Below are 10,879 nucleotides of genomic sequence, written 5' to 3'. Positions count from 1 at the left end.
TTTTCCATGATGCCTTGTGACAAAAGATGGTGTGGAATATTGGCATTTTAAGAAACCTAGATCAGAATTGATTGCAGTGCTGGATTAGGGAGGAATTTTTCAGGTTCTGCTGTCTTCAGCTTTGCACATTTCATAAGGCACTCATTCCCCTCCCCCCAATTATGTATTCCTTCACTCTGTAGCCCTTCTCCCACTTGACAAGAAAACTCAACAGCTGAGCCTGCATGGATTGATTATATTTCAAGGTATCTTACAGGGGTTACAACAGTGACATAGTCCCCACCCCCAAAAGGCAGGTAGACTGGGTACAGAGGACCCTATAATTTCCATTTTCCTGGCCTGAGCCATCATCATATACTTTCTATTACCTCTCTTTCCTCCTGAGTCCTTTAGCCAGTGAGAGAGGGAGGGGCTTTAAAAAAGGGAGGGAGGGTGAATAGTCACCTGAGAAGCCCCAGAGGAGAGGACTCAGCTCAACCCTGGCCTCTCTCCTCCCAAGTGCAAAATTTGTAAACAGGGTAATAAAACAACAACAAAAAAAAGTGCAGTGTTAGGCAGTTGCCCTGCCCCTACCCTCAAGACTTTTGGGATAGGGTGGGGCTAAAGAGGGGGGGAATAACAGGTTTTCTTCTACCCCAGAGACAGCCAGCTGACCATGGAAGTGGGCGAGGGAGGTTCCTAGGTTGAGCCTATCCCCATAGATACCAGTCTCCCCCAAGTTCAGATGGATGTTGGTAGGGGGGAAGCGACCATAATCCTGATGTCAGGCTGGAACAGCCCTGCTTTTTCTCTGTTGAATATGTGTTGAATATATATATAATTTATATAAATATTTCTCTCTACATTGGGCGAGGGTGGCATTCACGGAGGGAGGGAGGCAGGGGGCTGCAGGGCATCAGCACTGCCTGAGTTATCCAGTTCCGTGCTATCGCAGTCTGAGTCCTCAGAGTTGAGGATGCCCTGGGAGAGAGGAGAGTTAAAAGGTTCAGAGAGAGAATCCTGGGGCTTGAAGTCTATTTTTTTTTTTCCATAGTTGGAGTCCCATCAGCATCTGTAATCTGGCCTGCATCCTCGGGTCCAGCCTTGATTTAGATTCACCACCCCTTAGCATTCTTGTGCCTGATCTTTTTCATCCCTGTCTTCTACTTTCCAAGAGGATCTTCTCGATTTCTGTTCTTCAGTCTCCTGTTAATGCTGGATGGTCCCATCTACTAAGTTTATAGCCATTTCTGATACTTAGTATCACAACTGATTTTCTCAGGATGCCCCTAAACTGCCCACTCCCCTTTCCCCATATTGCCCTGTTCACATCGCACCTGTTCCCTTCTGAGTAGGGCTTGATTTTGCACCTCCTGTGGACTGGGCTGGGAGCCAGGTTCATGTCCCAGGGCTCCATCTGGAGCAGGTGGGTCTAGTGGGATCTCAGAGCCCTGAGAGCACATGTCATCTGACCTCTCATCAGGCCGCTCATCTGTGTTGGTACTGCCCACCTCTGGGGTGCCACTGGGTGACGGTTCACTAGCTGTACCTTCCTCTGCATCAGACAAGTTTTCTGAGCTGAAGGTGGATAGTGATTGCCGTTTGTTCAGGCCTTGTGGCCACCTGTGAACCAGAAAAATGGATGGAGTAGGATTGGATTGAGGGCATTTTTGCGCAGGTCAGCAATTAACCGGACTGTCGTTGCTCTTGGGCTTTAGTACTTCATACTCACCTTTGCCTTGTGGGCAATTCCACTTCACTATCTACCTCTCCTTCCTCTTCCTCTGAGGATACACCGCGTTTCTTTGGGGGAGGAAAAAGGACCCCATTGAGGATATGGACCAGAGGTTGAGGTGAGAGTCTCTCAACTTGGGAAGGTGTCATGGCAGGGGTAGGGAAATGAAAGGGAGATCAAGAAGTGTGGAGCTGTATGCCACCTGGGACTTGGGATAACTGAATACATGGATGAGAAGGGGTTGAGGGGCAACAGGAAGTGGTTGCTCCAGACCCTTTGCCCACACCTCACCTGGCTTCTAGTGACAGCAGCTCGGTACAGCAGCGCAGCAGGGGTCAGGTGCTGGGCACCAGCCCTGCTTCCTCTTCCAGCAGTTCCCTCCCTGCTAGAACCCAGCAGCCCTGAAGCTTCACCCTGGCCCCCTGCTGGAGGTGGTTCCCCTTTGGCTCCCCCGGGTGAATCTGGGCTGGTAGAACCAGGAGCTGATCCCTCACTAGGAGGGGTGTCTTCCTGGGCAGGAGGGGGAGAGCTGGGTTCCATAGATCCCCCTCCTGCCCCTCGGCCTCGGGCTCCCAGTGCAGCTGATAACAGGTCAGGGGAAGAAGATGACATCTTTTTGAGGAGGAGGTCATGATGGAGGCCCCGAAGGGCAGGTGGGCAGACCTCCCAAGCTGAGGGTCCCCCTCCTAAACTCCCTGGATTTGCTGGCCCCCCAGGTTCAGGACTAGGTACAGATGCCCGAAACCCAAGCAGGTCACCACAGCTGCCCTTGGAGCTGGATTTTCGGTGACGAGTTTTGCCACGACGACTCCGTCCTGGAGAGGGGGGCCCTTTAGGGCAACCAGGGAGCCCAACACTACTCAAGGCTGCATCTAACTTGGGGAGCAAGGACTCCGTTTTGAGGATATCTGGCCTAAGGGGAAGAGAAAATAGGGAAGGTTAAGGAAGGGGAGAGGAGAGAGGGTCAAGCATGCCAAGGGTTTGCTACCAAGACACTACAACTAGTAGGATATTCATCAACCTAGTGACCTCTGGCATCTGTCAAGGACATTCCACGTTCAGGGTTCTGAATTCCCTAGCCCCATCTTGGTACCTGCCTTCCATCTACCAAGCTTTTTAAACTTGAGATAACCTTTACCCCCCTGTCTCCATAATTCAGGCCCCACCTCTTGCTGTGAGGTGACAGCTTCTGTGGAACATTCCTCTTCTTGATGAGCTTCTCCACAGTGTTGCCATGCAGAAGGCCTCGGGGAGGGTGTGGTTTCAGGAGCCCAGGGCATCTTCTTTCCAAGGCCTGCTCCCGCCTAAGAATCCAGGCACCCACTCAGCTAGGCACATGAGAACATGGGCTCAGCAGGGACCCACCAGGGACTAGGAATTGGGGCAGCAGGGGAGCCAAGAAGTTCATACCAGAGTTGGGTCTGGTAGAGGGGTAAGGGCAGAGCCCAGTAGGAGGAGGAGGAGGGCCTGGTTGTGGATTACCTCAGCAGCTCCCTCTCCTTGAGTTCTAGCTGCAGCATCAGTGCATTGAGTTCCATGTACAGGTTATTGGCACGTTCCAGCTTCCGTTCATAGTGTTCCCGGATGTCCAGGGCATGTCTAATCAAAGTTGACAGGGATGATATGACGACTGCCCGTGTCTCCCCTTACCCAATGTTTCTGGGAATGGGCTGGATATTTGGTTGTATCTTAAGGGGCTGGGACTGAGGGTACCCTGTACCCCTGCACCTTGGGTGACTTCCATAGGAACAGTCATTTCCTTGGGCCACCCCTTTTTGTGTTCCCCTTCTGTCCCCACACCTGAGTTCCTCTCTCCTTCGAGTCACCAGCTCTTCCTCTAGCCGGTGTAGACAAGTCCCTTCTGATTTGATCTTTTCAAAATGCAACTTCACTTCTTCCCTCCACTCTGCCTGAGGGGGAGGAGAAGGCGAGAGGGAAGAGCCATGTTAGTTTCCTTGAGCAGTCCTCAAAAGGAAGCCTGTCCTTTGGACCCACAGGGTAGGAGGATGAAGGTAACATCATAGTTTGGAGGCGTAAGAGAGAGTCCTGGTCTCCAAAGAGATGACATCTAAGGTGACGGAGTTTTAAGCCAGACCTGTGATAGCACTGACATTAGTGCAGGTATACACCTGGTCTTTGCATCGAGTCTGCTGTCTGGGGCAGTGAAAAGTCATGACTTGTCCTGGGTCACACAGCCTGTACATATAAGAGGCAGAATGGAAACCCAAATATTCTTGATTCCAGTTTCTACCTACTATGATACAATGCCTCTCATGAGGCAGGTGCTGCAAGTATTAATGCCATTTTACTGATGGGATAAGTTATAAAGTCAGTAATGACATCCAGGGTTTGAAACCAGGATTCCTGATGCCAAGATTGGCCCATAGCAGTTAACATTACTGGGAGTGAAATATGGTTTCAAAACAGCTGCACAATGTTAGACAAATCACATAACTTCTTGGAGTCTCAGTTTTACTTGAGTAGGGCCTGTGATTTGCACTGCAGAGGGGGAGCCCCCACCCAGTTGATATGTCAAGTATTGAGGTAATAGACCATCTCCCTCCCAACCTTGGAAGGGATTTTTATTTGAAGTCATATCAAAATGTGAGTTATTAGAGCTGGGAAGGGCTTAAACCCAACTGATTCATCTATTACAACTCATTCAGATAACAACCCCAGAAATGTGTCATGACTCAAAACGCGACTCTCCATTCTTAGGTGGAGAAGGAAGGGAGAGATGGGGAGGGGAGATGAGGACTCTCAGTAATCTGGTGTACTCCTGCACCCAACCCACCTGGGATTTGAAGTAGGTTTCCTGGGGTGTGGAGAGCACATCAGCTGAGGCAATGTCCAGGTGCAGTAGGATCTGCCTGAATGAAGGCCGGTTCCTGGGCTTGCTATTCCTGAAAAGAAAAGGAAACACGAAAGGTATATGAAGGGAAACCATCGCAGGACTGGCGTTGCAAGGACCTTGATGAGGTAAGAAATTGGTCCCATCCCACCTAAACTGACATCTGGGTTCAAGGGCAATAAAGTCTTCCTGTCTGAAACCCCCTTCCATATGATTCTAAGATCCAACCAAGTATTATCTCACATTAGTCTCCTTTCTGTTCTCATTGTTAACTACCTGACTGCAAGCAAGCTCCCATTGAGCTTGTCCCTGGGCTGGTATGATAACCTACCTCCTTGATCTGTCTCCTAGTCTCTGAGTCATCCTATATGCAGTCCTCAAATTGGCATCCATTTGATCCTGTCTGATATCTCAAAACTCTACCATTTCCTCTCTATTACCTGACCAGTAACCATTCACTCTAGGATACCTGGCATTCCTTTCTCAGTCTGGCGAAAACTACTCTTTTAGCCTGATTTCTCACATTACACCCCCTCATATCCTCCAGAGCACCAGACCACTCTGTTTCACCAACAGGTCCCATAATTGTTTAGTTTTTTCCAGTCACGTCCAACCCTTTGTGACCCCACTTGGGGTTTTCTTGGCAAAGATACTGGAGTGGTTTGCCATTTCCTTCTCCAGCTCAGTTTAAAAAGAGGAAACTGAGACTGAGTTAACTGATGTGTCCAGGGTCACACATCTAGTGTCTGAGGTCACATTTGAACTCCTGAGTCTGACTCCTGACCCTCTATTCACTTTGTCACCTAGCTGCCCTGTCCCATACTTGGCTTCACTCTACTTCTGTTTGTGTCCTCTATACCTGCAATGAGTATCTTCATTTCTGCTTCTTGACATTCTACCCAGGCTTCTAGGTCCAGCTTAAGCACCATCTTCTCTGGAAAGCCACCTCTGCCTCCCTTTCTCCCTCCTTCAGCCTTGACAATACTTGGTAGCTCTCTTAAGTACTCCGTATTCTAGATTATATTACTGGTCTTTTATGCAGATGTCTATCTGAATGATTATTGCAAAAGGGCACCAGTTTGTAGTTAGCATTTCCTCCAGCACTGAAACACATGCACACACATAAGTGTTTAATAAATATCTGTCGGACATCTGAATGGATGACGACATTCAAGTTCCAGCCATATTCTATATGTGATCTGAGTCACCTAAATTAATTTCTCTCTGTGTCAGTTTACATCTGTAAAATCATGAGACAGTGAGACTAGGTAGTTTCTAAGGGTCCTTCCAGTTCTAAATACTACAATCCTATGAAGGTTGTGGTCTTTTTCAGCACACAAATGTCTTTCTGATTCTTAATTCTGGGTTCTAGCCCTGGTGCCCCAGAGTCTGTTTTCTGTTTCTTCTCCATTCTTTTCTCTAGTTCCTCAGGAATTTGATTTCCAGTTCCACTGCCCAAGTGCATGGGTATAGGGAGAAGTTCTACATTTCTATTCTGCGTTGTCTCCTAGGTCCAACCCCTAGTTCTGCATAAATATGTGGATGCCTATGTCCAGAAACATCACCTCCACTTTAGGTTCCAGTCTCATTCACCCTTTCTAGATTCTTTCCCCTCCTCAACCAGTTTCTTGTTCCCAGCCCCTCACACTTGAGATTTCATGCCCCATGGGTTCTGGTTCCTGGATCTGGGTACTGGGTCTGGACCTTGGCCTCACCAGCACTGGCGAAGGAGGATCTTGAAACCATCAGGGCAGCTGGATGGTACAGGCAAATGAAGGCTATTGCTGCCCACACCCCAGATGATGGCGGATGAATCCACATCTTTATAGGGGATTTCACCAGTCAACAACTCCCACAGCACCACACCAAATGACCTGGCACAAGGAGAGAGGAAGCTTTAGGTGGGTAACCTCCAAATTCCAGGTCTGGATCCCACAGATCTTTTCATCCCTCCTTTGCTGCTCATGCCTAAATTGTTTTACCTATGTCTCACCTGCCCATTCCTAGGTAAGTGTCTGAACAGTAGTCGTTCCCCACCCCCTCCCCCCGAATTTGAGGAAAAGCCAGATTTCTTGAAGTCCAGAGTCCTGAACAACTTACCTAGTGGTTTTCCCCTTGCTCCATCTCCCCAGGCTCTCTGGTGTGATGGGGATAGGGGAGGAGTAGGAGGTGAGGGAAGCTCACCAAACTACCTGCTCATTTCTAGGCTCTCCCTCCTTCATTCCCCTTCTATTACACATGCCACTGGTTTCCTGGCTCCCACCCCCTAACCTGGCCCTCACCAAATGTCCACCTTCTCAGACACAGGCTCATTCCGGATCACCTCTGGGGCCATCCAAGCCACTGTCCCTGCAAATGACATCTTAGTGCTTTTGTCACTGAGCTCCTTGGAAGTTCCGAAGTCTGAGATCTTGACCACGTCGTCATAAGTGATCAGCATGCTAGCAGGGAGAGGGGTCAGTCACTTCAGGAAGAGTCCAGAGGGAAAAAGGTGAGGGCCAACATTTCTTGGGGTAGTAGGGCCTAGGGCCAGGGGTATTACTAAAACAACTCTGGGAAGGGGTAGGTTATTTCTCAGCCCCTTACTCACTTTGGGGATTTGAGGTCTCGGTGGATGATCTTGTGCAAATGCAGGTAGTTCATCCCTCCAGCAATGCCCATAGACCAGTCGACTAGCAGAGATGGTGTGACGGGACGCCCTGCCCGAAGTACCTCGTATAGCTGGCCCTGGGCGCAGAACTCCATCAGGATACAGTAGCAGGGAGCCTGGGTGCAGACGCCCCTGGAAAAGATTGTGGGGTAGTCTCAGAGTGGGCCAGCGCCCCCCACTGCAAGACTTTAGAAAGGGAGGCTCTCTTTTCCATTTGAAATGGATCATACTGGGGAACCTGTTCTCCTAGGAGCAATTTTCTCATCTTCTCTTGAAGGGAAATGTTTTTCATACAAGACACTTACTTGGGGACCCCCTCACACCCATAATACCACTGTGTCCCCCTTCTAGGTCAGGGTTTCCTCCTTACTTGAAGGTAATGATGTTGGGGTGCTTGAGTTTCCGAAGGTGTTTGATGTCAGTCTCCTTCAGGTCCCGAACCTTCTTCACAGCCACCTCTTCCCCATGGAAACGTCCCAGGAATACAGCACCTTGGGCCCCAGAACCCACCCACTGCAGGTCCAGGATCTCCTCAAAGGGCACCTCCCACAGGTCTATAGGAGAGAATTGGATCAGGAAAACATGGAACTTAGGAATGGGAGGGAGCTGGAGACGGGAATTACCCTGAAACGTTAAGGGTTCTAAGCTGTTGAGAGGAAGATCTATTATATATTCCTGTCTGACTTTCCCAGCACCTACCAAGTAAGTGCTTAATAAATATTCTTTCAAATGAATTGATGAATTCAGAGTAAGTGAATTAATCAGAGAAGGTTGGGTAAGGAAAAAGGGAGATGGATTTTTAAGGGAGTTTTGCAGATGAGCACTAAGTCAGCAAGCATGCTTATTGTTAGATCAGGGAACTCTGGGAGCTTAGCATGGCAGTGAAACTTGGGTGTCATTTCCCACCCGAGTAACTTCCCGAAGTGTCACTCAGGGCCACTCTGACCCTGCCCATTCAGGTAGGGCTTTAGAGGGGGGAACTAGAGAGCCCAGAAGATTGCATAGGCTGTTAGGGAACAGAATCCAAGTGGAGGTGGGAATTAGGTGTCCAGAACCCAGTTGAACAGAGGGTGGGGGAAGGTCAGTATCTCAGCCTCCTCTAGAAAAAGGAAGGAGAAACGAAACATACAACCTACCTTCCTGTTGTTGCTTGTGCTCTGTGGAATAAGCTTTGCCAATCATGGTCCAGACTGGACGAAGGCAGCCAAAGAGGCCCTCCAGGAAGCCACTGCCGCTCTGACACTGCAGCCTGACTTCATCGGCTCGGAACCGAGGGGTCCGGCCTTCCGTGGGCCCTGCAGCCCCTCCTGAGCCCCCGGCCTCCTGCTCATGCAGTTGTAGGACACTGTTGGCAAAGGCCTCTGTGGGGGCTTCCCCACCTGGGGAGGGGCTGTGCCCACTTCCCCCTTGCCCCCCCAGGGGCACCACATCCCTCAACACACACTGGGTGGGGGTTAGGTCCTTCTCTGGAGTGCAGTCCGAAGTATCTGGGTCGAGTTTTCGAACGGAGGCCTCACTTAGGGCTGCCATGAAACCTCCAAAGGAGGGTGAAGGTGTTCGAGTCTCATGTAGGCAGGCCATGGTTGGGGTGGAGGAAGGGAAGGAGAGGAGGCTGCCCTGTGGGGGACAAGAGCTATCAGAACCTAGTAGGAAGGATGGCTCACATCTAGAGGGCTATTTACTCACAACTAATGGTAGAGATGCTTAGTACCAAACTCATATAGTCACCTGCCTTGAACATCCCTATTGGATAAGTGGCTGTAGGTTTGGGAAATTGGGCCTTACGAGGGAGGAGGGGCACCTCAGGTCCCTTGAAGACATCAGATAACATGCCTGTGCTTCTAATCTCACTAGGGGATAATGGGTTAAAATAGTAGCTGCACTCATCTCAGGTAAGAATCCAATCCAAATTTCTTTCAAAAGACATTGGTTACATCATTGTGCCTTGCTCTTGGATCATATAGTTGCTACTTATGTGCTGTTTTCATGTAAGTATAATTAATACCTATATCCCCTCCGCAGGACAGCTTAAGTGCATAGATAACCTAGATGAGTTGACTAAATTGATATTTCTGTGGTGGATGAAAGCTTTGAGTAGACTGCCTCTCATACTGACATCTCCCCTTTTCCCCCAGCCACCTGAATGTAAGCTCCTTGAGGGCAGGAATTATTTCATTTTCGTATCCCTAGAGTCTGGCACACAGTAGGCACTTAAATGTTGATGGATTGAACGCTTGTGGCATCTGTGATCTGTGGCTTCATTGGTACACAGTAACTCCTGGTAGAGAGATTTCTTCTTCTGTCTGTGACTTAGTGTCAATAGGTCTTAGGGAGTTTTCTGAGGATCAAAGATGGTGAGTTGCCCAGGGTGACAAAGCTAAGTGCCCCAACAAGACAATTTGATCCTTGGCTTTCTTGACTCCAAGGCCAGCACTCTCTTCATGCATTCAACAACAGTGCTTCTACAGGGACCCGGAATAAGTTGCTGAAAAAGACAAAGCCACCTGAGTAGGCACTGGGATGGAGGGGATCGGTTTCTTTTCCTCTATTCAGATCACAGTTCTACAACTTAGACATATTACACTCACTGTCTGAGTTTTCTCATCTATAAAATGGGATAGCAACAATACTTGCTCTACCAGCCTCTCAGGATTATTTTAAAGAAAGTGTAAGGTATTCAAGAAGGGGGAGCTGTTACTATCTGATGAGAAGGTTGGGGAAAGGGGCCTGGGAAAGCTCCCTGGGGACCTGGGCATACAGGTTTCCCTCCCAATCTCTCTCACTTGATTTACAACCTCACTCTCCCAGCATTCAGTTGATGGGATCATGTAATCAGTTTCTTCACCTGTAAAATGGGGCTAATAATAGCAACTACTGGGTTGTGAGGATTAAATGAAAGTGTAAAGAGCTTTGTAAACCTGAAAGTGATTGATATGCGTATATATGATTGATGTACACATGTATATACATACATGTCAGCTAGGTGTGGGGCAGTGGATAGTACTGGAGAAGGAAATTGCAAATTGTTCCACTGTCTTTGCCAAGAAAACCCCAAATGGGGTCACAAAGAATTGGACACGACTGAAATGACTGAACAAAAACAACACACACACACAGACATAAATAATATTCATTATATACATGCTAGGCATTATGCCCAGAATGAGTTCTGTTTGTCTTGGGATGTTACTTTGTACTGGGGGAAGGGAAGGAAGGAGAAGGCAAGGTAAGAGAGGAGAAGGGTACATTTCCTTCTTTCTCCAGCACTCCTCGGAATTTGGGACAAGTATGTGCACTTTGGATGATGGGATTGGGGGTCCCAGATTATCTACATTCTCACTCTATGCCCTGTGTCTTAGTCTCTATCTTCTTTAAAACCTCTGGATCCATTTCCACTCCCTAGTCTGCCAGAGTTCCTTCTGAAGAACTTGTGATCTCACTGTGGGCATCTGGATGGGCCCTATCTTAAAACAAAAACAAAAACTGTGGGGTTGAATTAAATGTCTTGTGTAGTCCCTTCCTCAATAGCTCTTTAATTCTAGGGTACCATCTCCTCTCCCCCCTTCCCAAGTGTAGGTAAGAATCCAATCCCCCTCACCTCCTTTCCAGCCCAGCAGCTAAATTATGATTAAATTGTTGCAGTCACAACTTTATTAATAATAGT

At 48.6% G+C, this 10,879-nt stretch overlaps 1 protein-coding gene across 2 annotated transcripts; it reads right to left on the bottom strand.

Annotated features, from left to right (window-relative positions):
* Positions 1–215: 215 nt before the first annotated feature.
* Positions 216–9,802, bottom strand: MAP3K12 (mitogen-activated protein kinase kinase kinase 12). Of its 2 annotated transcripts, XM_027858359.1 has the most exons (14): positions 9,355–9,802; positions 8,352–8,832; positions 7,586–7,769; positions 7,156–7,347; positions 6,848–7,006; positions 6,281–6,439; positions 4,509–4,617; positions 3,515–3,624; positions 3,197–3,313; positions 2,881–3,018; positions 2,006–2,627; positions 1,712–1,782; positions 1,317–1,602; positions 216–960 (listed from the first exon to the last, which is right to left on the bottom strand). In XM_027858359.1, exons 2-14 carry the CDS (start codon positions 8,794–8,796, stop codon positions 862–864), a joined length of 2,691 nt encoding a protein of 896 aa, XP_027714160.1. In that variant the 5' UTR covers positions 8,797–8,832; positions 9,355–9,802; the 3' UTR covers positions 216–861. The 2 variants fall into 2 exon arrangements, with proteins under 2 accessions (XP_027714160.1, XP_027714162.1); XM_027858361.1 differs by lacking the exon at positions 9,355–9,802 and having other exon boundaries at positions 869–1,194; positions 8,352–9,345.
* Positions 9,803–10,879: the final 1,077 nt, after the last annotated feature.

Source organism: Vombatus ursinus, unplaced genomic scaffold (genome assembly GCF_900497805.2).
Source record: "Vombatus ursinus unplaced genomic scaffold, bare-nosed wombat genome assembly UNPS02012958.1, whole genome shotgun sequence".
Classification (NCBI taxonomy): domain Eukaryota; kingdom Metazoa; phylum Chordata; class Mammalia; order Diprotodontia; family Vombatidae; genus Vombatus; species Vombatus ursinus.
Note: the sequence above shows the minus strand (reverse complement) of the source record. Positions and strands in the feature narration are given on the sequence as shown.